The following is a 22,897-nucleotide window of genomic DNA, read 5'->3' on the forward strand; positions in this document are numbered from 1 at the left end:
TTTTTCAAAAAAGAAAATTATTTTGAAATTACTGTATACGTGTCCAAATATGATGGGCTAGAAGTTATAAATAGAACTTTGCCAAACTATAAAGTTCAAAATCTTCGGTTTAAAAAGAGCGTTAGTAGAGAAGAGTAGTCTCTCAATCTTCTTCCTCTTCGTTCGTTCCTCGCTGCTCTCTCTAGGGTTCTATTTCTTTTCTGCATGATCGCTTCTGTTTCTAGGTTGAGTTTCCATCTTTTTTGTTTTCTTCGTCGTCGCTGTCATGGGTTTTGTTTGAGATAAAACAAGAATGTAACTTTCTTTTTCCTTTCGGGTTCTTGGAAATTTGCAATCTTCTTGATGACCCTTTAGGAAAAGATCACATCTTGAATTATCCATGACCTTAGAATCTATCTTGAGAGTTGAGCCTCTGTTGCCATTGCCACTCTCGTGCTTCACGTTGATCATCACTCTCTTTGGCTTTACATATAGAATGTCGCCTGGTGATCGCTGGTATTTTACAAGAGAAGAAATAGAAAACAACTCACCATCAAGACCAGATGGAATCAATTTAGAGGAAGAAACTCGCCTACGCAACTCATACTGTACATTCTTGAAAGATCTCGGTCTCAGACTTAAAGTGTAAGTTTCTTTGCTGCCTCTCAAGATAGTTTAGTTTCCGTATTGAGTAGGGAACATGTATACCTTTTGACATATAGGCTTTGATCTGTTATTATATATATATTCCATAGTTTGATCTGGTGCAGTCAATTATTGATACTATATCTAGGTTAGTTTGATTTAGCATTGGTTTTTTTTTGCTTGGACGAATATTTATAATCTCACAACGTACGCAGGCACCAGATTGTGCTCGCCACTGCAATGGTACTCTGTCACAGATTCTTCCTTCGTCAATCACACGCAAAGAATGACAGATTGGTGAGTTTAGTTGGACCTTAGCTAAATGGTTGCTATATATGCTCAAACATCCCAGCTCCTCAAAGTTCCCCCTATATATATATTCATTACTTGATATATAAAATTGTGATTGTTAAATGTATTTCTTGGTTTGTTTTTTTCGCTGATTAGTTCTCTTATGCATTTGCCTGTTACGTTTCCTCTCCAGACAGTTGCAACAATCTGCATGTTCATTGCTGGGAAGGTTGAGAGAGGAACTCGACTGGATTTAGAACAACTTATTATTGTCTCTAATGAGATCATACACAAGAAGGCTATTGCAGCTGACAAGAGACAGGTTACCTTTGTTAGCTTTTATTAATAGGTTTGTGAATTAGATCTCTTTTTCCTTTCTTTTGCATATACATAAAATGTTATTTTACTTGTGCAGGAAGTATATGAACAGCAGAAAGAGCTTGTATTAAGTGGAGAGAAGCTTGTTCTTTCTACATTGAACTTTGATATCAGTGTTGATCTTCCTTATTATCCTCTTACCGTAGCAATTGAAAAATATATCGTTGACGATGCTACAAAGGCTCAATTTCCTCCAGTTGCATGGAGATTTGTCAACGATATATAGGTAATTATTGACTTTCAAAATATCTGAGAATTTTGATGGTGGTGTATAGGCGTTGCTTGTTTTTTTCTTTTTTCTTGTTCTTTATACAGTCACAAGTGATTTGCAGTTACTTGACGACACTCAGCCTGCAGTATAAGCCTCGTCACATAGCAGGAGCTGCTTTTTTCCTCGCTGCCAAGTACCTAAAAATGGACATGGAATCAAATAGAGAGAGCTGGTGTCAGGAGTTTGATATCACGCCTATACAACTAGAGGGTACGTGTTAATCTTTATTTTCTTATAAATAAGTGACTTTGATTGATGGCTCTCGACCTTGTTGCTCCGGTTTATTTATATCTTTTAAAAAAAAAATCAGATATCCGTGTCCAAATGCGTTGGCTTTACAAGGAAAAGCCTGTCCCTGCATCTGAAGGAAGCATAGGCGAAACAAGTAACAGTGGATACGTAGTGCATCAACCTGTCTCTGGAGATACGGCTTCTACAGATAGGCCTGAAGAAATTGAAAAGGAGAAGGCAGAAAGTGAAGCTGGAGAAGACAGTTCTGTTGGTAATCCAGCTGCTGAGACAAGTGATGATGTCGGGACCAGCTAATGGTCGTTGAATATGGTGAAATACTTTTGTACATGGAGATGAGCTTTTTTTAACAAGGTATATAGGATGGTGAGTCTGGTTAAACAACCATTCGTACGTTTTCTCTAACACAAGTTTAGTTTCTCGGATTTTTGGTTGTTAGATCCTTTAAGCCTCAAAGAACACTTGTACGGCTCGCTCTTACTTGTGAGCCACTACTATTTCCCTCCTCCTCCTTTCTTTAATCATAGATATATTGTTTCTATGGTTTTAAGGCTATCGAATCAGATATTTTTGACTTTATAATAAACACTATGATTTTTTTTCCAGAGGTTCTTCTCTTAGCAGAAAAGCTGTCTCTGGTTTCTGTGATATTTCGTTGCTTTATATAAAAATAACTTGAGAAAGTTAGGGCTAAACAGTGCTTCTCTTGAAACCATGTGTCTTTGTGATTGTATGGTTTGAGAGAATTTTAAGAAAAAACAAAGATCATGGGCATTAGTAATTTATAAATTAACAATGCTCCATAGAAGAAACATATGTTCGAACATTGAATCCACTTGTATGCAATAGTGATGCAAAACGATGTCAAAGCGTTCTTGCACTCTTAGAGTGCTATACACTTAGCAAAGATGGAGCATTTTTTCATGAAAGAACTAAGACATTGGTACAAAGTTGTATTTTGTTAAAGGATGTTATTGAAGATGAGTATGTACTTACTTGTACATAGATACATACTTCAATAAATCAAAGCGGATTCACTAACAAAGAGACTATCAAAAGAGAAGATTTGAGTCGGGGCGAGTAAGCTTCAAAGTTCACTACATAGATGCATACTTCAATAAATCAAGCGGAAGTTGAATTGACAATACAGATTTTAAAAAGAATATAAAGATATAACAAACAAACCAAATAAAAACAAAACGGCTTCTTGGCGGGAAGAGAGAAGAGAAAGAAGATGGAGAATGCGATGAACTTGGCATGGGTTCCCGAGGGAAGGAAACGGCGCGTGAGCTACTTCTACGAGCCAGCGATCGGAGATGGCAACCGACGGGAATCACAACAGATCAGTACGACTTACGACCTCATCCGCAGCTATCACCTCCATCACGACTTGGATATCATCCGTCCTACTCCTACCCTCGCCGAAGATTCAGATTTCATTCGGTTCCACTCGCCGGAGTACATATCATTCCTCCGCTCAGTCACGCCGGAGTACGCCGTAACGGACACTTCTTCTTCTTCCTCTTCCCTCAAGCGCTTCAACTTAGACGTGTGGAACACCCCTGTCTTCCGTGGCCTCTTCGAATACTGCCGTCTCTACGCTGGTGCCTCTATCTCCGCCGCCAACAAACTGAACCGACGCGAAGCTGATATCGCCATCAACTGGTCCGGCGGGATGCACCGTGCCAAGTGGGATAAGGCTTGTGGCTTTGGCTACGTCAACGACGTTGTGCTTGCGATCCTCGAGTTGCTCAATGTCTTCAAGGTTACTTCCTTCTTTCATTTAAGCTCTTTGTTCTTGAATCTTTGAGCTATAGTTATAGAACCTTCTACTTGAGTTAGTAACTTTGCCCTCTGAATTGTTTCTTGAATTATATGATTAAGCGTTGATTCTTGAATTTTGGTTAGTAACATCACTTTTCAACATGACTTTGATTATATGATTAAGCGTTGATTCTTGAATTCTGAGAATCTTTCTACATGAGTTAGTAACATCACTTTTCAACATGACTTTGGTTATATGACAGCGAGTGCTCTACATAGATATTGGTTATTACCGTGGAGATGCAGTACAAGAAGCATTCAACAAAACTGATCGAGTTATGACTATTTCTTTCCACAACTCTGGGGACCAAAGAACAGGAGGCATAGTAGACTACGGAGTAGGAAAAGGAGAGTACTATTCTTTAAATGCACCACTAAAAGATGGCTTGGACGATGCAAGTTTGGTTACTCTATTCGTACCTGTTATCCACAAGGCTATGGAGGTTTATCAGCCGGAAGCAATTGTTCTTCTCTGTGGCCCTGATTCACTAGCTGGTGATGAGTTGGGTAACTTCAACTTGACTACCAAGGGTCACGCTGCTTGTCTCCAGTACGTAAGATCATTTCATGTTCCTCTCATGCTCTTGGGTGGTCAAGGTCACACTCTTGGAAATGTTGCTCGTTCCTGGTGCTGTCAGGTCTCTTTAGTAACTTCAACTATGAGTGTGTTTTTTTATCAATTATATTCATACAAGTCCTGTTCTTGAATGGTGTTTTTTCTTTCTGGTTCCCTTGGTTGCAGACAGCTGTTGCGGTTGGAAAAGAACTTAAGGACAATCGCCATATCACTGTGGGCGACGAGTGTTTTGCCCCAGATTATCAACTTCATATCGAGCCACACCCCATGGAGGATTTAAACACAGACGAATATATTGGATACATAAAGTAATCTTCTTTACTTCATTGCCTAGTTAGTTGAAAAGATGGATCATGATGCCAATCAGAGTTTACGAAAGCTCACAACATATCCTCTTTGGCAATTTTCTTGTCCCTCTGTTATCTAGCCATAGACCTCTAAGACTTAAAATTTGCTTGTGCCTTCAATTACAGGAAGACATTACTAGCGCAACTTTCGCAAGTGATACACGCACCCAGTGTGTAGTTTCAAGACACTCCACCAGTCAGTCAAGTCACAGAAGCAGTAAGAATAATTCATACATTGATGTTACATCTTTTCTCAGTTCCAGTTTAGTTTTTTTTTTCTCTCTTTTTACCTGTGAGGCCCTTAAGATTCTCATTTCATATTTATGCAGGCTGAAGAGAACATGGAGACGTGACTAGTAGTGCAAGGGAGACGTGACTAGTAGTGCAAGTTATGAAATAGACTCTGTCGAGGACTGTTTTTTTTTTCTCGGTTAAGGCCAATGGTGTAGTGTCATAGTACAAGGATTCTTTCATACTTCACCTCCCTTGTGAATAGTTTTTACCAACATGTACATATATAGCAAAATAGGTGTATAAACATAGCACCATTACTAGTACATAAATCCAACATTGTAAACAAGCGCGATTACTCTATCAAATTAAAACAACAGATTGTTGTCTACTGTGCTGTGTCTTCTAGATTAGAACACAATTACATCTCAGCTTTAGTGTATTCGTTGATCCTAGTGAAACGCAAAACCGAGCTCCGCCTTCATTTCTTAGCCTGTAACATGTTAGAATCAGTATATGAGTTATCTGTTGGATATGTCCACGAGTTATGATGATAGGTTCAAGAATCCTACTATTGGAAAGTATAGTCGCTCAGAATAGATTTGAATTTGGTTTGGTGCAACATTAAGAACGCAATTGTGTATCGATCTGGTACCTTAAGGCGAGCTGAAGACGAGGGTGCAGGAGGCTGAAGTGGCGGGAATGGCTATAGATCTTTTCTAGTGGCTGATTCACTTGAACCTTCGATACCTTGTTCTCAGGAGCTGACATGTTTGTATCATTGGTAATCGACATAGCTGGAGCTGAAGCAGATAAGATGGAAGTTTCTTGTGGCTGATTCACTTGTATGTGTTGGCCAACTAAAAAAAACACACGTCTGACTTTGGAGATAAAAGGGTCTAAAGCTAAGTGTCATAGTCAGTATATATTTACCAGATAAGGTAGCTTTCTGAAACTTATCCGAAGAGGTCACTGGTTTTATTCAAGTCGTGAACCTTGTCATCAAGTTGCGGGTTGCAACCCAATACTGATGATCACAGAAGATAAGGATTGAACAGACTTCTTGTTACTAGACTCTTTGGATACTGCTAAGGCTTTATTTGACGAAAAACGTAGAAACATGTTAGCTTATTACTTTTCAAAGATCATTCTTATGAGCGTGTAGCTGACTCATGGTGAAAACTACAATGTACTAATCAGAGAAAGCTAACAACTCCTTGCAATCTATGGGAGATAGGTTTGGCACACTCATCCCTCTTGGACTTGTGTAACTGCAGAGTCCTTCTAAGCACTTGCATTCGAGGCTGTGTTGCGGAAATGGAATCCCTTAGCGCAATTTGCTTTGCCTCTTTACGGGTTTTCACTAAACATCAAAATATATATCTATATATACTAGGATAAACCCGTCCTACGGGCGGGCAGAAAAATAAATAAATTATATAAATTTATTTTTAAAATGTTTAATTTATCATAAGTATAATAGCAATAATTTTCATAATATTTTCACAACAATTTTAAATTTATTTTAGTATTCATTTTAGAGATTATATATTTATCTAATTATTCTATAATTTTAAAATATAATAGTTTGCTTTTTCAATGTTTACTTTAATCTATAGATTAAAAAATATGGTCGATTGGGTTTAGTGGAATTATAAATAATAAGCAGATTAAAGATATTTGTTATCTCATTTATATGCTTGTTTCATGAAATAAACTATTTTATTTTAAAAGATATATATTTTTAAAAAAGTTAGTGATTTTCAAAAGATAATAACTTGTTCATTAAAATTAAACATACTTTCATGTTTATTTGTATAGAGGTTAATTTGCAGTTTTATGTTTTATGTTTAAGTTTTATTTATTATAACAAAAATAATTAAGATAATATTATATGTTTGTATATGTATTCAAGATCGGAACTAAAGAGTTTTTTGATAATAAATAATAATATAGAAATTGTTAAAAAGAGGTAACATAACATGCTAATGTACAGCTGTTATCTCTGATCCTTTTTACCATTAACAAATTTTTTATTTTATCCTTTTGTTTATATCTTTTAACTTTTGTTTCTCTTTATTTTTCTACTGAACCTAGTCATGAATATAAGCATATGTTCCGGGGAGAGTAGTTATATCTGTTTAGTTAACTTTTAATTTTTAATTTTGTTGATTTTTTAAAAAATATTATAACATTAAAAACTTCTTTCATTGTTGTTTCATTCTTGATAGCATTTATCATTTTAGTATATGTGGTAACTGAACTGAGACTAATACAATTACAAAGTGTGTTTTTTTTGGATGTGGGGATATTCAAGATGTTTGCTTTGTTGATATATTTTTATTAAAGAAAATTTGTTAACTCTATCAGTATAACTTTTAATTCTTCTCAAATGCGATGTATAAATTCATATATATATATATATTGAACTTTTTTTGAACAATTATTATCTTTTAATCAAAAATACCAAACCAACACCAAACCAAAAATCAGATTACATTTGCTTTGAGCTACGTTAGCTGTTTGAGGTATAATTACCAATATCACCTACAATAACCAACACCAAACCAAAAAACAAAAATCTCTTGTTTATCTTTTTGCAACTGTCCAAATCAAATTCTAATTCACAACTTCCTTCTTGAACTGCAGCTTCTGCAATGTTTTCTGGACAAAATGAAGTGAACCTCTCCTTTGATTGCTTGGTTCTTGAACTTTCAGCCCAAAATTGTTCCATTTAAGCTACTATCTTCTTCTTAGTTTCATCACTGCGAGAAACAAACTCAGAATTTTTAATCAAGGGGTATATACACTTAAATAGTTAAATATATAATGTAAACTCATATCAATTAACACCAACATAATGTTTTTCAAAGAGTTTACCAACATTAGAAGGATAAGTGGGCTGTGGGAATGAACTGTGAATGCCTGAATTTTCCATAATACGTTGAATGCTTCGTGTTTCTTCATTGTAAGCAGTAGTGATACCCATAACTTTAGCAACAACACCCATAAAAACCTTAAGAGGTGAGGAAGTAAGACAATTACTGAAAGCTTTGAGTTGAGTTTGAGAACTGATAAATAAAACATACCTGGCAAATTGGTGTTCGTGTTAGACAACATCATCAGCTACGAAAGTGGAATTGTTCCATCGTGATTTACTTACTGTCTTCTGCTAGCTCATTCAATTTTGTTTGATCAGTGAATCTAACAGACACAGGGGCATCAACGAATCTAAAGCTTCGGTTTCTCCAAGTAGCAACAAACCACACACGCACACTGTCGCAGACATCATGGTCACCCGAACAAATGTCAAACAAAAAAATATTCAGAAAATCTTGTTAATAAGGATTCAACACGACATACCTCCCCTAAATATAATCAGAAAATTATTTAAAACAATCACTTATCAGTTCTAAAGATCTAAACATGAATTAGGTAATAACGACTGAAAACGACGGATCAATTAAAATTGTAGTAAAGAAATAAAATTTCAGTTTTCAACTCAAGCGGGAAAACAGAACAAACCTGGGAATCAACTCATCAACATAGAGATTCGAAGAGAAGATGAATTGAAAGGGAGAAATCTCGCATCTATTTATACAAAAATCACACCGCCTCTCTGCTCGAAGAATGCTTTGAATACACATCGTGGAGGAGAGAATCAATGGGATTAAACACAAACTCTTAACTCGACCGTTTTAGATGGTGAGAGAAAGGGGAAACGACATCGAGACACCGTCGAAGGATGTGAGATGCGACTCTCGAAGCGGCTACTGTTCTTTCAGTCCAGAAACTGATCAAAATTTGAAAATCCTAAGCCCATACAGAGATCACACGAAAGAAGCCCAATAAGAGAAAGAATTAATGAAACGGGACGTTTAGTGCAAGGAGACACGTGGCGACTTCAGGATGCAGGAGTTTCCAGGCTAGATGCTGAGGTGGTTTTACCAGGAGAGAAGAAACTTAACTTTATATAAATAGATATAAAAAGACGGAAACATCCTAAAGCTTAAGATATCCAAGCTAAGCAAACCATGATACTACTGTCCTAACAAGAACATAATATCTGTTGTATACAAACAAAAACTAACATCAAGGAGACAACTTTTCAACAAGAATGTTATGTCTAGACAATCTCATCCTCTAAATTATAAGCTTTTTGGTATGAACATAAGCTCTTGGGTAATTATCTCTACATTGAGACTTCAAAGTTATAAGCTTTTTTGGTATAATCATAAAATTTTGGGTAACTATTTCCAGTTTTAGACTTCAAAAGTTCGAAGCTTTATGGTTTTGATGGAAGTGAAGCTGAGTACCTGCCAACACTTTAACGAGGTCATCCTCTGCTTCTCTCAGATTCACTCAGAATTCTCTTGGATAACCTAGGATCGTTTTGACGAGTTCTGTAATGTGTGGACATCACTTCTTCAAGGATCAAGACTCTTCAAGATGAGTCATCCTAAACTGACTTCTTATCACAAATATAATTTCACAAGAGGTAAATAGATACTTATACCTATAGGGTTGACTAATCTAGAGAGGACATGCATGATATGTGAGATGAGCGATGACATACAAATATGGAGTTATTTGTTTAACCATTTATCTTTTTATCCATTTGATCTATTTATATCATCCATTCATATGATCTATCCAAATTTTATGAGATTGTTTGTTTGTACATCCAAATGGTTCATTTAAATGAGTATTTTAACTCAATTATGTTTGTTTTTTTTATCTTCATTTTCATCTAAATGAGTTTAGTAAACAAATTACTAAAATACTCTTGTTTTGATTTAATCATATGCTGATATTAATTTTAACTATATAACTTTTCTTATTTAGTCTAATATATTTACACTGAAATTATTTTAAAATTAGCATTTTGACATTCATAAATTATTATTTCATTTTTTATTTAGATTTGATTTAAAAGTTTACTACAGTAATAGCTTATAATAAACAAAAAGTTTGATAAACATGTACTTAAAAAACTTTAAAGATTTAAACTAAAAATAATATTAATAATAAACTAAACATAATATTAAAATAAATATATCTAAAATTAGTTTTGCATTTTTTTTATGAAAAAACATGTTTTCTTTGTTTTGACGAATTGCGATTTTCCGGTTTTGGGCAGGAAATAGTGATTTCTGATTTTGGCGGTAAACCATAATTTTCAATTCTAACGAAAACGCGATTTTTATGTTTTGGCGGGAAAATGAAATTTTTTCGGTTTTGACAGAAAATGAAGCTTTTGGGTTTATTTACAGAGAACATGATTTTCATTTTGAAGTCCACTTTTTATACCACAAGATATATATATTTGTCAAATATTAAATCAAAGCTAATATGTATACACTTAGTGTATCAATAATTTATCTAAAGCAAATTTGGATAATTTTATTTAAGTAATAATTTCAGCAGAGTTATAATACATAATTATTTTCTTGATTATCTATGCTCTGATGTTTCTCATTCCTATAGCCTCCTCCTGCAATGTTTCCATATAAAACATGTCAACTTTTCTATACACAACTACAACAAAATAAGAGAAAAACTTAACTACATTATGTGAATATAAAAAAATGTGATTATTGTTGTTATATACAAAATTAATAAGGTTTGTATTTTCACCTTCTTGTTAAAATATATCTACTCTATTCAAAATAAATAATAAGATGAAAATAACATTAGTTGTTTTTTCTAGATTAATCTGGAGATATCCCAGACCCATGGAGAGACCTAAACTAATTCTCTAAAGGAATATGCACTCTACGCATATACCTTCTCAAAATTAGTAGTTTGTTCCATAAGGTAACACCCATAGTTCTAGATATGAATTTATAGCTTTTGTGAGGCATCTTTTCTCGAGTTCTTCAGATTTCTGGACAAAGCTCCTTAGATTGTCCCGGTGGGAAACAGTCGACCGTTAAAAATAAAAAAAACTCAGACACACTAATTGAGAAGATGTCGAAGAACACAAAGTAGGTACAGTATTTCATTGTGTTCAAGATTATACCACGTGATCCTCATTGTTTTTAAGATGTATGAGCAAAGTCTGACTATATCTCTTTATGTCTTCAAGTTTATGTGGTTGTTGCCTTGTTGGGACCGTGCATGATGATAGATTCATAGAATTTCAATATACAGCTAAGAGTTGCTGCAGTAGTGCAGTGGATCAGGTCAACTGTGTGAAAAGCGTTATTCAGATAAAGTGATCATTGCTTACCTTTTTTTTCATAAACTCTATTTGCTGATCCTGTCAGTCCTTAGAAAAATGCATTTAATGGTAAAAAGTAGACTGGTTAACACATTGTCTGATCCGAATTTAGAATACTTTTTTTCGATTAATGACAGAAATGAATCGATCATCTGTTACGAATTCCAATCTCAGACTAGCCAAATAATTATGTAAAAAGATCGAATCCATAACTAATATTGCTACACACCAAACACCAATAAATCAATACTATTAAATTAGAATCATGAACAATTAACAAATGTTATGTCCAAACAATTTGTACATATAACAATTGTAACTACTTTTGTCTTAGTGGACTCCCTTTTAATAACTGTTTGATATTAACTGCCGTATTGTTTACCAACCATCCAAGCATATGGACTCAAATGAAAGAACTAAAATTCAAAGTAGCATTGCTGCAATTGTTGATTTTAACATCTTCTATTTAGTCCTCACCTACCACTGAAACTAATCATTTGATAGAATCCCATTATAAAAACAATCGCACAGACCTCTTGTCTTTCCGTTCATACATCAATCAACAAATCCACCACTACTACCAGCAATATGGTGGCTGAGAGAGAGCAAGACATACTGTCTTCACGCATACCAATAATTGACGTAAGCAATCCTGATCAAGGGCTAGTGGCGCGTGCGGTGGTGAAGGCGAGCGAAGAGTGGGGTGTTTTTCAGCTGGTAAATCATGGGATCCCCACGGAGCTGATTCAACGTTTACAGAATGTTGGAAGGCGATTCTTCGAGCTCTCTGAAACAGAAAAGAAAGCCGTGGCCAAACCAGATAACTCCCGTGAAGGATACGCAAGGAGGTACACATTAGACCTAGAAAAGAAAATAGGTACGGTTGATCAACTCTACCACAATATCTGGCCACCTTCAGTCGTCAATCACTCATACTGGCCTAAGAATCCCCAAGACTACAGGTATGATCAACTCCAAAAATTAAATTTTGGTTTTGAGTTTGAAATCTAAATATTATTCATCACATGTTATTCAGGGAAGTGAACGAGGAGTACACAAGGCAGGTAAAGATACTATCAGAGAAGATTATGGAGTGGTTGTCAGAGGGGTTAGGCTTACGTCGTGAGGCTATTAACGAAGTTGTCGGTGGTGAGTATCTGCTGAACGTCAACTACTATCCACCGTGTCCACATCCGGATTTGATCGAGGGATTGGATGCACACACCGATGTTAGTGGACTCACACTCCTCCTAACCAATGAGATTCCGGGACTTCAAGTGTTCAAGGACGATCAATGGATCGAGGTGGAGTATATCCCATTTGCTGTTATAGTCAACATCAGCGATCAGATCCTTGTATGTTGTAATCTCATGTGTTTATAAAATTTTCAGTAACTTTCTAATGCTAACTTTATCCCTATTTTTAATATGGTAACGGATCTGCGCAGAGGGTTAGCAACGGAAAGTACAAGAGCGTGTTGCATAAAACCACCGTGGATAAGGAGAGAACAAGAATGTCTTGGGCGGTTCTTGTTAGGCCTACCAGTGATATGGTCGTGGGACCTTTTCCCGAGCTTATCGGCGACGATCCTCCCAAGTTTAAGTCCATGCTCTACAAGGACTACATATACCGCAAGGTCCGAAACTTACCGTTCGTTGACCTCGACTCATGATTAAAGTCAAAAATCCTGTGAACTATACTTTTGTCCTTTTCTAATAACTTTGTGTTTTTCTTATACGTTGGTCGTTGTAGTTGGTGCGGTATGGTGTTTTATGGTTTTTAGTGCTTATTGTTTCTCAATTTGTAGTATTTTAAAAAGTGTTGTTTTGATATCGCAGTCTTAAGAAAAAAGTAAACAATTGTAAATGATATATATACATGTAATTTTGTTTTAAAGAAAATTATCTTCTTTTCAAATAGTTGGTATATTTTAATATTAATCTCTAACAGATATATTTTTGAACTATTTATTTAATCAAATTTTTTAATATTTTAGCACATCTTAATGAAGATGAATCCAATATCAAATTGAACAATACATATGCCTTGAATATATATAAAAAAAAACTGATTTGATAATGATGTCGTAACCAAAATAAAAAAAAATCTCTATAATATTATTTGATAAATCAGTTTTTTACATGTCGCGTTTATAGTAATTTTTACGACAATTAATTACAAAGATACTTTTAATAAATTAAAATATTACATTTAAATACTTTTTCTAAAAAAATATTTAGTAATTTTTGTTCATTAGATTTTAAATTTAGTTTCCTTTTCATTTTTTTCCAAATTATATATAACAAAAGGAAGCATTACAATTATTTTTTTAAATTGAAAACGAAAATATATGTGTATATAATTTGATTTCAATCAAAAAGGAAAGCTTGCAAAATTTATTTTAATATTAAGAAAATAAATAATATATTTTGTTTATTTCATTCTAAAAATAATATATATTAAGTTATACATAATCTTACTAAATTTTATTTACATATTTGATATTAAAACCAACCTTGATGAAAATAATAAAATTATCCAAAATTCTAATATATTTATAACAAAAAATATTATAGTTATATTCAGAGAAGCATATCCAATTTAATATCTCCAAGTGATAACTAAGCGACTAGATATTACTTATATAAAATTACATGTTTAATTAACATAATATAAATTATTAAATGATTTAAAAATAAAAAGAAAATGCAATATAAATTAATTATTACAGTATATTTATTTTATAAATATTTCTATTTGTGTATAAATACGATAGAATCAGCTAGCGTTCTGTAAAAGGAAAATATAATGTCATGAATAGGGGTGGGCATTCAGATATCTATTTGGGTTCGGATCGGGTATTTTGGATTTTTGGGTATTTTGGTATAGGGGTATAGTATATGTTCAGATATTTCTGTACTTTGGGTTGGGTATTTTTAGTTCGGGTTTGGTTATTTCGAATCGGGTTCAGATATTTATATTTTGAAAGAAAAAAAATCATTTAAAGGTTCTTGTATTTAAAATTTTAGTTTTCGATTAACTAACTTTTTATTTTTTAATATATTGAATTATTAATAGATTTTAAGGTAACATTTCAAAAATAAATAGACATTAATTCAGCTATCTTTTAAAATTTGGATGTAACTTTTGTTAATACATGAAACAAAAAGCTTGGTATTCATTTTAAGTGAATATCAAATCATTTTTCTCCGTAATTATATGTATATTATATAATCTTAAAGTATGTGTGACATCAAGATAAATATTTTAAATAAAATGAGAGATGAAAACTAGAAATATAAGGATAAGTATATATATGTGTTGTGTTCGGTTATATTCGAATATTCATTCGGGTTCGAATATTACCCGTTCGGGTCCGAATATCCAATCTCTTCTAAATCAAACACCCGTTCAGGTATTTTGCTATTTTGGTTCGGATTTCGGTTCAGGTTTTTTGGACCGGGCTTGGGTGCGACTTCGGATATCGGGTAAAGTGTCCACCTCTAGTCATGAACACAATAATAAACATTTTGATTATGCATGAATGTAGTCTCTCTTTTTTTGTCAAACATGCATGAATGTAGTCTAACCCATTATTTTCTTTTGATTTCAATGTCTTTTACATGTGTCAGGCACGAAAAAGTGGGTCCTGCTAAAGTGTTTGGTGGACCAAACTATAAAGGATAAGAAATGTCTTTTACGAAGAAGAGTTACAAAATTGAAAAGGTTGCCATTTGTTGTGTCAATTTGATATATAAATATAGGATATTACAGTACTTACGTGCGTGATCTAAGAAACTCTGAGATAAGAGTATCAGCCGATGCTGATGCTTTTAGTTCTTTAGAACAATTTAAAGAGTCAAGCTTGTATTATTAATCCTATTAAAGTTCGGCTCTGAATGGAAAAAGCTTCAAGGATAACACCCTAGTGGTTCCAGTTCAATTGTATTTTACCTCAGCTAAGATCCCGTCAATTAGGAATGATTGTGGTCTATTACTTTCTCCTCTTTAAATAGTACCACGTACCAACTGCAGTACGTGTTTTCCTATGAATATATATGACCTAAACTTATATCAGACTAAATGATTTAGCGTTAAAACGATGAAAATCCTCCAAAATTTTACCATGAACCGTCTTGTTTCAATAGTAATCTGAAATAGGAGTGAAAAGACAGAAAGAAAAGTAAATGTTTCTGGTGAGTCTGGCTGGTCATGGACGTTCTCATTATCAAAACCAGATACAAGTGAAATCTGCCAAAATTGTGGCTTCTATAATGTCTGATTGGAGAAAATCTTTTGAAGAATTTGGTACCAGCTTCTTCACTACTTTGGCTAGCTGCTTTTTTTTTTTTGTAGAAAAATCACTTTGCTTTTCTTGTCCACTTTCTTTTAAACTTGTAATATTTTCCCACAATAATTGGAAATTGTGTAGAGTAACCATTCATAACTTGATGCCCAATTTCTTGGATAGGATCAAGAGAGGAAAAAACTTGGTGGACCTGTATAGTGACCACTTCTTGATTTTCTTGGTGTGCCATCTTTATATAGTATTGACTACAAAGCATTGACTAACTTTAACATATTGTTAATTTTGAAAGTTTCTTAACTCTTCGTACACCAATAAAAGACCAACATTCGTCAGAGTAGATGTAATCCGGAGAAGAGCATATTGTAAAGAAGTTTCTCTAAGGTTTGAAGCAGACTCCAAAACAATTGTACAAACGTTTTGAGTCATAGATGTTGAAGATTGGCTATCAAACGTGGGAGTATGATTGTGGCGTTTATGTTAAGTACTCTGACGACCATTCTTCAATATTCCTACTGTTATATGTTGATAATATCTTTATTGGTGCAAACAATATGAAGAATATAAATCGTTTAAAATGGTTATTAAGGAATGAGTCTGAGATGAAGAATTTTGGTATTGCAAAGAAAATTCATCGAATGGAAATTCGCAGGAATAGAAACTCTAAGAGATTATGGTATTCTCAAAAGAATTACATTGAAAAGGTCTTAGAACGTTTTTACATGTTAAAGGCAAAATCGGTTTCTACACCTTAGCGAAGCATTTCATATTTTCAACTGAATATGGGTGCATGTTCTTTATGCTACCGCAGTTGGAACCTAATGTACGGAATACTGTGTACAAGACTAGATTTAACACAACAGTTAGTCAAGTGAGAAAGTATATGTCGAATCTTGGAAAAAGTTATTAGAATGCTTTCAAGTGAATTCTAAAATACTTACGAGTAACAAGTGACTATGGACTCATGTTTGGAGATCAAGATTACAGTTCAGATTTGGTGGAAATCTTGATAATAGAGGTCAACTTCAGAATTGAGTGTTGATTAAGAAGTGTTCAGTTACACTGTGATAGTCAAACTGTATTGTGTTTGGCTAAAAATTAAGTATATCATGCATGGACGAATTAGATTGATATAAAGTTTCACAAAGTAAGAGAGTTACCAGCTTTTGGAAAAATCTTATTGGAGAAGTTGCATACATCAGAAAAATGCATTTGACATGTTAAAGCCAGTTACAACGGACAAATTTAAGCATTGTTAGCCGATATTAAAAAGCAAAGGAGGGATATCCGTATGGGATAAAAAGTTTTGTAGAATTTTTTTGTCAAGATGGAGTTTGTTAATTCGGAAGTGTCTTAAATCGATCATTCATATCAACCCTTCTCTAGAGAGAAGATATCCAAGGTTAACCATCTAATGAGTTTCGATATAAATGGGTCCATAAAGATCAAACATACATCCTTTTAAGAAAATGAATTTTAAATTTATTTAGCTAAAAGAAGCATTCTACAACACTTCTAGATGTGTGATTTTGCTTGCCTTAGACTTGCCGGGCTCAAGTGCTTTTTGTGCAAATCGGCTCCATAGTGCATAACTTTCACCGTACTTAAAGGAAGTCTTGTCGTGGCATATGAATCCAAATGACTCACACAGTCTTTCACTGGTGACAGAGTACGGGATGTTCCTTATGAAGAGAAGTCTTTTAAAAGTAACACAGAAGAGAAGTCATTTTGCTTCTACATTCGTCTTGTTTGTTTAAGCAAGAGTCACAATAAGCTTCTCATAGCTTTGAGTGATTTCCTTCAGTTCTAACGATTCCTGATATTGTTTATAACACCTCTTCTATGACACTCAACATCTCAAATCAAGGGAACTCCATGGTTAATTATGTCGCTAATGCTAACATCCTCATTGATAAAAAAAAAAGTTCATACTGCATAACTCTCATCAAGCCGAAGTCAGATTTTTCTGAAACCCTTCAGTTGAAAACGATCGTTGCTTAGCTTATCAAAAACCAATCAAGGGTTGTCAACCTATGTGAGAACATCTGTTGGCAAGGTTATTCAAGAAATGTATTGATAGTGGTTCCCATAGGAAGCAAAGAGAAGTCAAAACATTTAAAGATTTGTAAGTAACTCGTGGAGAAGATTGTCACTATTCTTTAGAATCAGATGGGCCTCTTTGTTTTGATAGCTGTTGAAACCTCCTAGAATTTGTCCTTCGTTCATTTGAAAGTCCCATCATCATTGATCTGAAAAACAATGGTCCCATGTGTATTGAATGTTAAGTAGGAGTTAATGCTTGGTTTCTTCTACCATTTTTAGCAGCAGCTCTCTGTAGTTGCTTGTTTGTGTGTTGTACTTTTAGCTTAGCTGAAGAAACTTCTTATCCTTTTTCTGTGTACGTGACAAACAGATTAAGGGAAGATTAGATTACAAAGCTCCTTCTTCCAAAACTTTTGAAGTTTTTGTAAATATATGTAATAGACAAATAGTATATATATGTAATAGACAAGTCATGCAATAATATTAAATTCTTCGGAAGTTTGTCTGTTTCTGGGATTAGTCTTTCTCTCTCTTTCTATCTATCTTTCAATCACTCCATCTCCCATCGCTCTCATGCATACACTATCCGTTATCTCTCTTGCACAGCCATCATCAACCACAGAAGCTAGTAACCATTTTGTTTTAATCCTCAGCCTCTCTCTCTCTTTTCTCTTCCACAACTCATTATCTCTATAGTGTCTTCTTCTACATTGTCCAGAATAATCGCACTGAAGCCTCTGATTTCCCTTATAATATATTCTCTGTCTTAATGATTACTTCATAAGAAGTTTCAGGCTTGAAGACTTACAGCTGCAATTTTTTTTTTCTGGAGAAATGGGTCTGCTTAAAAGTGCATGGCTTCTTTCCCTTTTCTTGGTTGTCTTTTCCTCTTCTTGTTTCAGGTTTCATCAGTGTTATGGTTCAGAGCTCTCTGTTAAGTTCTTGAAAGCACCTCCACCTATTTCTAGATTTCACTCAGCCAAGTTTTCTTTTCAAGCTTTTGAGGATGGAAACAGAACTTGTTCAAGCTGCAAATTCCAGTGCAAGGTTGAATTTATTTTTTTTCTTTTCTAATTAAGGTTTCCCAGTTCTGAATTTGACTGTTAGCCTAGTTTCAATACTTGTAATAAATTATTTTTAGTTTGGCTTTATTACCTGTTTACCTTTTTTTAAATGATCAACACACATATTTTCTATGTAAAAGATTTGGAGTCCTCATGCCAAAACAAGTTTTTAAATGATCAACACACATACTTTGTGTTTTAGGTTTTGCATTACTGAAAAAGATTTCATGGAATTGTAATTGTTGATGAACAAGTCACACCTGTTGAAGGAAAAAATAATGTGTTCTTTGCAGCTAGATGACCACTTTAGTGTGGATTGCCATCAAAGAAAAGTTTTCTACTCTAAGTTGCTGGATGGGAATCATACACTTGAGGTCTGCGCAAATAGGATGCCTGTATTTGGCTGCAATATCTACAACTGGACTGTTGGTAAGAAAACTCTTCTCACACTTGTATCAGTCCAGTTAGTAGTCCTTGTATAGCTTGAAAGTGGTGGACCATAGACATACCATTCCTTATTTATTGAACTGTAAAAATTGTGTATTCAGATACGGTTTCTCCTACAGCCTTGGTGACTGCATCAATGCCATTCACAAGTGCACAAAACGTGTCTGTTAACATTACGTTTACTGAGCCATGTGCTGGTAGCGGAGGTTTCAGTTGTTCATCTGTGAATTCCTGTGACGTGAGTACGTAACCTTGTTTACATTTTTAGCCACTAACATGTTGAGCTTCCCATCTTCTTGTTCTATACTCCTAACACGGTTTTAAAATGATGTACAACAGCTTCTTGTCTACGGTGCTGGCCAAGTTATACCATCTTCATTCACCGTTGTTGAAAAATATCTCAGATACTCACTTCTTGTGGGACTATCTCCTGATGCTCAATATGGAAGGCTTGTGTTGGTGATGGACAAGAGTGTCTGTTCGGACACAGCCGGTAACAGTTTTGAAAGAGCTTTGGGTTCTCGCTTCTTTGTCCATTTCGGTCAGTGTCTTTACCCTTTTAAATCCATCTGGTTATGTGTTTTATGGGATACTGATCTTGAACTTTCTTGGCGTCTAGACAGGAGAAACGTTTTTGTCAACCTGCGAACTCATGTTCCGGAGAAGTTACTGAAACTAAACAACCAAACTAGGACAGTGCAGGCAACCAATGATAACGACAAGCTGAATGTCTACTTGTATTTCTCGGAACCGGTACTGAACTCTTCATCTGAGATTCTCAAGCTACTAAGCACAAGCCATGGTGATTTGCTTCCTATTGATGGAAAAACAAACGGGAATCGCCGTTTTGCGTTTATGGTTTGTGCTTCTACTGCTTTCTTCTCTATCTGGTGTAGATCCATTAGTGTAACGTTGACGCTCTTTTTTTTTTGTCTTTCAAGGTCACAAATACATCACAGCGTGCTATAGTCACGGTGACTCTTGACTCAAATTCAATAAGAAGCAGACATGGGACACCTGCTTCTCCAACTGCACCACTCACTTTTCTTTACGGTAAGTGATAGTGATACATTTGTGTTCCTAGAATCTTGTTTTTTTTTTTGCTTCTCTCCTTGAAAGAAACATATGCATGCACATGATCTTAGATACGGAGAGACCTTATGTTGTATTGAACACAACATCTGGTATGAGGACAAGAAAGCACACCATCCCTGTCTGGATAAAGTTCATGAAGCCAGTTTTTGGGTTTAACTCCTCACTTGTATCCATCTCAGGTGGATATCTTGATAGGTTAGTGTTTTCTTCTAACTTCTTGTTTCTTTTTTTCCTTCAGTGTTGATGCTAACTGATTTTTTTTTTTTTGCCTTTAATGTCAGCTTTGAGGAACTGAGTGGAAGCATATACATTGTATATGTAAAAGCCAATACCAGTACAATCTCTGTTAAAGTTCCTGAAAATGTTACTCAGGATGTAGCAGGCAACAAGAATCTTGAATCCAACATTCTAGAAGTGACACACTGTAAGCCTTTTAGCCATGTTGTATCTGTAATTTTTTTTCATGCTTCTCTGCCAATGTTTTACAATGTACTTAACTGCAGATTCTGTGTCTGTGCTATCGTCTGTGATTTCTTGGATATCAACTTACCTATTCTTGGTGACATCTTTTGTTGCGGGACTCCTCACTCTTTCAACCACAAGCCTTTATTCTCTTGGAGCATTTCCAAGACCATCTCCTTATCTGATATCAGATCCCACAAGGAATCTTTTTGTATGAGTTTTTTAGTCTTTATGTATTGTCTTTGTGTGTCTCATGCAAATCACATATCTAACCAATAGTATTGTATTCTTTGTGGTTTTAGAGAACTGCGTGTTACATTCAGTTTTTCGCACTCACGAGATGGCTACCGGTGACATTGCCTGTTGATTACTATGAGTTTGTGAGAAGCATTCAGTGGATAATCCCTTACTTTCCTCTCCCATGGGAAACTAAACACAGTGAACAGATCATGGTGGCCTCAAGTCCTTTCACTGGTCCACACTCCTTCATTTCTAAAACTTATCACAACAACATGAACCTTGAGACATCAACCAAGGCTGAGCCTGTATTCGGATTGCCACTTACCGCAATGGAGTATAGATTATTCTTTGAGGTAAACAAAGGATCCACTCTTATTCCCCCCCCCCCCCCCCAGCTTCTTGTTCTTTTGAAGCTCTTTTTATTCATGTTTTGATACTGTATGTGTGTTTACAGACCCCAAATCTTAAGCCAGAAGCAGAACACGTCTTAGGTCTACCGCATCCAACAGTGTAAGTCATTACAGTCCACGGTTATACTTATTTCTTCTTATGCACGTTTCCCTTCAGCATTGATTTATTTTGTTTTGTTCATCTTTCTTATAGGTGGAGAGATTTTAATAGGATCATGTTTTGGATAGCTATAATCGGAGGAAGTTTAGTACTACTTCATATAGTCCTCTCTCTGATACTGAAGTTCAAGAAATCACACACTGAGAAGAAGAAGAGCTTCGGTGCGTTTGTCTTCCCAAGATTCGAACTCTTTCTTCTCATTCTTGCTTTACCCTCAATCTGCAAAGCTGCAAGGAGCCTCATACAAGGTACTTGTTCATACCAAACCTCTGTTCAGTTTTGGAGAATCATTGTTAACACTTACATTTTAAATTATTTATTTCTCAGGGTATTTCAAACATCATGGAGCTGCAGAAGCCAATGTCATAGTTGGTATCCTTGTGCTATGCATAGTAGCTGTTCTGCTTCTGGCTTTGTTTTTCTTCCTCTCGGTGGGGATCACTTTTGGGAAGCTGTTACAGTACAAAGAGATTCATCAAGAAGGCCAAAATTTCCACTGGTACCAAGAACTCATCAGAGTGACACTTGGCCCTGGTAAAAGAGGCCAATGGACATGGAAAAAAGAAGACAACTCTGTCTATCTAACTAGGTTAGGTCCTGTTTTCGAAGATCTAAGGGGTCCACCAAAGTACATGCTCACACAGATTTCAGGAAGCAATCCACTCAAGCAGCGTGATGACCGCATCATCGCATCAGATGATGAAACAGAAGACGCTGAAGCTCCTTGCATACAGAAACTGTTTGGCATCCTTAGGATTTACTACACGTTTCTCGAGACCGTGAAGAGGGTGTGTTTAGGGATCATTGCTGGTGCTTTCTTGGACAACGAGACTTCGAAAACTCCCATAGTTGTCTTGCTGAGCATCACTTCCTTTCAGCTGTTCTTCCTTGTTCTGAAGAAGCCTTTCATCAAGAAGAAAGTACAGCTCGTTGAGATCATCTCAGTAGCATGTCAAGTCGGTGTGTTCGCCTCGTGTCTAGTGCTCTTGGCTAAGGACTTTCCAGAGACGAGCGGACAGAAACTTGGGATATTCATGGTTATACTGTTCTTGATTGGGTTCATTGCACAGATGTGCAACGAATGGTACTCACTGTACAAACAGACAAAGAGGTTAGATCAGATCAACAGGTCCTTCTTGAGCGGTCTCAAGATGTTCATCATCGGACTCGCCGCGTTAATCTTGCCTCAGAAACTGATGAAGAGCAAGATCCCTGCGGCTCAACTAGAAGGGAGAAGCAGCAGCAGCAATGGAGGGATTGCTTTCTCTACACCAGAGAACAGGTATATAAATTCTTCTGGAAGCCGAAGCTCGGGTAGTTTGGACAAGCCATGGTTGAGACAGATACGAGAAATGGCAAAGGCTAGCTTCACGAGAGAGAGGAGCAGTAGTAAGGTTCCTAGTGATCCTTCAGGGAGCAAGAGTGGCTGGAGCAGTAGTATATGGGGAACAAAGACAAGTGGAAGCTCTTCTAAAGACTCATCCTCAGACTACAAATCAAGACCTAAAGGACTTTACAAAGATTTAGAAGCCATTTTTGCTTCCAAGTGAATAAAATATTAAATGTAATATTCTCTGGTTTTTAAATAAATTCGAAGCTGTTGTATTGTGTAATATTGAGTACTACTAAGATACATTTTAAGTTTTCACTGTATT

General features: G+C 35.3%; 3 protein-coding genes, 2 long non-coding RNA genes and 1 pseudogene across 6 annotated transcripts; 4 read left to right on the top strand and 2 right to left on the bottom strand.

Moving 5' to 3' along the window:
* Positions 1 to 475: 475 nt before the first annotated feature.
* LOC108808531 (cyclin-T1-2-like) lies at positions 476 to 2,310 on the top strand (annotated as a pseudogene).
* Positions 2,311 to 2,944: 634 nt separating this feature from the next.
* On the top strand, positions 2,945 to 4,924 carry LOC108810432 (histone deacetylase 7). The gene is made up of 5 exons (XM_018582543.2): positions 2,945 to 3,578; positions 3,841 to 4,275; positions 4,380 to 4,522; positions 4,688 to 4,778; positions 4,891 to 4,924. The coding sequence occupies exons 1-4, from the start codon at positions 3,048 to 3,050 to the stop codon at positions 4,737 to 4,739; spliced, it is 1,161 nt and encodes a 386-aa protein (XP_018438045.1). The 5' UTR covers positions 2,945 to 3,047; the 3' UTR covers positions 4,740 to 4,778; positions 4,891 to 4,924.
* A 163-nt stretch (positions 4,925 to 5,087) lies between these two features.
* LOC130495926 (uncharacterized) lies at positions 5,088 to 5,715 on the bottom strand. The gene is made up of 2 exons (XR_008934929.1): positions 5,448 to 5,715; positions 5,088 to 5,285 (listed from the first exon to the last, which is right to left on the bottom strand). It is a non-coding gene; the product is annotated as an uncharacterized LOC130495926 (long non-coding RNA).
* Positions 5,716 to 7,270: 1,555 nt separating this feature from the next.
* Positions 7,271 to 8,549, bottom strand: LOC108810908 (uncharacterized). The gene is made up of 4 exons (XR_001943204.2): positions 8,318 to 8,549; positions 7,882 to 8,068; positions 7,673 to 7,783; positions 7,271 to 7,557 (listed from the first exon to the last, which is right to left on the bottom strand). It is a non-coding gene; the product is annotated as an uncharacterized LOC108810908 (long non-coding RNA).
* A 2,896-nt stretch (positions 8,550 to 11,445) lies between these two features.
* Positions 11,446 to 12,821, top strand: LOC108812047 (flavonol synthase/flavanone 3-hydroxylase). Its single transcript, XM_018584191.2, has 3 exons — positions 11,446 to 11,977; positions 12,052 to 12,370; positions 12,463 to 12,821. The coding sequence occupies exons 1-3, from the start codon at positions 11,604 to 11,606 to the stop codon at positions 12,685 to 12,687; spliced, it is 918 nt and encodes a 305-aa protein (XP_018439693.1). The 5' UTR covers positions 11,446 to 11,603; the 3' UTR covers positions 12,688 to 12,821.
* A 5,138-nt stretch (positions 12,822 to 17,959) lies between these two features.
* LOC108812045 (uncharacterized) lies at positions 17,960 to 22,895 on the top strand. Of its 2 annotated transcripts, XM_018584187.2 has the most exons (13): positions 17,960 to 18,411; positions 18,722 to 18,857; positions 18,977 to 19,113; positions 19,215 to 19,416; positions 19,495 to 19,733; positions 19,817 to 19,928; positions 20,021 to 20,165; positions 20,252 to 20,394; positions 20,474 to 20,643; positions 20,735 to 21,025; positions 21,127 to 21,182; positions 21,276 to 21,490; positions 21,570 to 22,895. In XM_018584187.2, exons 1-13 carry the CDS (start codon positions 18,199 to 18,201, stop codon positions 22,790 to 22,792), a joined length of 3,282 nt encoding a protein of 1,093 aa, XP_018439689.1. In that variant the 5' UTR covers positions 17,960 to 18,198; the 3' UTR covers positions 22,793 to 22,895. The 2 variants fall into 2 exon arrangements, with proteins under 2 accessions (XP_018439689.1, XP_018439690.1); XM_018584188.2 differs by lacking the exons at positions 17,960 to 18,411; positions 18,722 to 18,857 and having other exon boundaries at positions 18,978 to 19,117.
* The last annotated feature ends 2 nt before the right edge of the window (positions 22,896 to 22,897 follow it).

This window comes from Raphanus sativus, chromosome 6 (genome assembly GCF_000801105.2).
Source record: "Raphanus sativus cultivar WK10039 chromosome 6, ASM80110v3, whole genome shotgun sequence".
Classification (NCBI taxonomy): Eukaryota; Viridiplantae; Streptophyta; class Magnoliopsida; order Brassicales; family Brassicaceae; genus Raphanus; species Raphanus sativus.

Coding starts and splice junctions, on each gene's coding strand:
- LOC108812047 (XM_018584191.2), top strand. CDS start 11,604: ATGGTGGCTGAGAGAGAGCAAGACATACTGTCTTCACGCATACCAATA. Junction 11,978..12,051: donor AAGAATCCCCAAGACTACAG/GTATGATCAACT, acceptor CATGTTATTCAG/GGAAGTGAACGAGGAGTACA. Junction 12,371..12,462: donor ACATCAGCGATCAGATCCTT/GTATGTTGTAAT, acceptor GGATCTGCGCAG/AGGGTTAGCAACGGAAAGTA.
- LOC108810432 (XM_018582543.2), top strand. CDS start 3,048: ATGGAGAATGCGATGAACTTGGCATGGGTTCCCGAGGGAAGGAAACGG. Junction 3,579..3,840: donor AGTTGCTCAATGTCTTCAAG/GTTACTTCCTTC, acceptor GTTATATGACAG/CGAGTGCTCTACATAGATAT. Junction 4,276..4,379: donor CTCGTTCCTGGTGCTGTCAG/GTCTCTTTAGTA, acceptor CCTTGGTTGCAG/ACAGCTGTTGCGGTTGGAAA.
- LOC108812045 (XM_018584187.2), top strand. CDS start 18,199: ATGGGTCTGCTTAAAAGTGCATGGCTTCTTTCCCTTTTCTTGGTTGTC. Junction 18,412..18,721: donor GCTGCAAATTCCAGTGCAAG/GTTGAATTTATT, acceptor TGTTCTTTGCAG/CTAGATGACCACTTTAGTGT. Junction 19,417..19,494: donor TCGCTTCTTTGTCCATTTCG/GTCAGTGTCTTT, acceptor CTTGGCGTCTAG/ACAGGAGAAACGTTTTTGTC.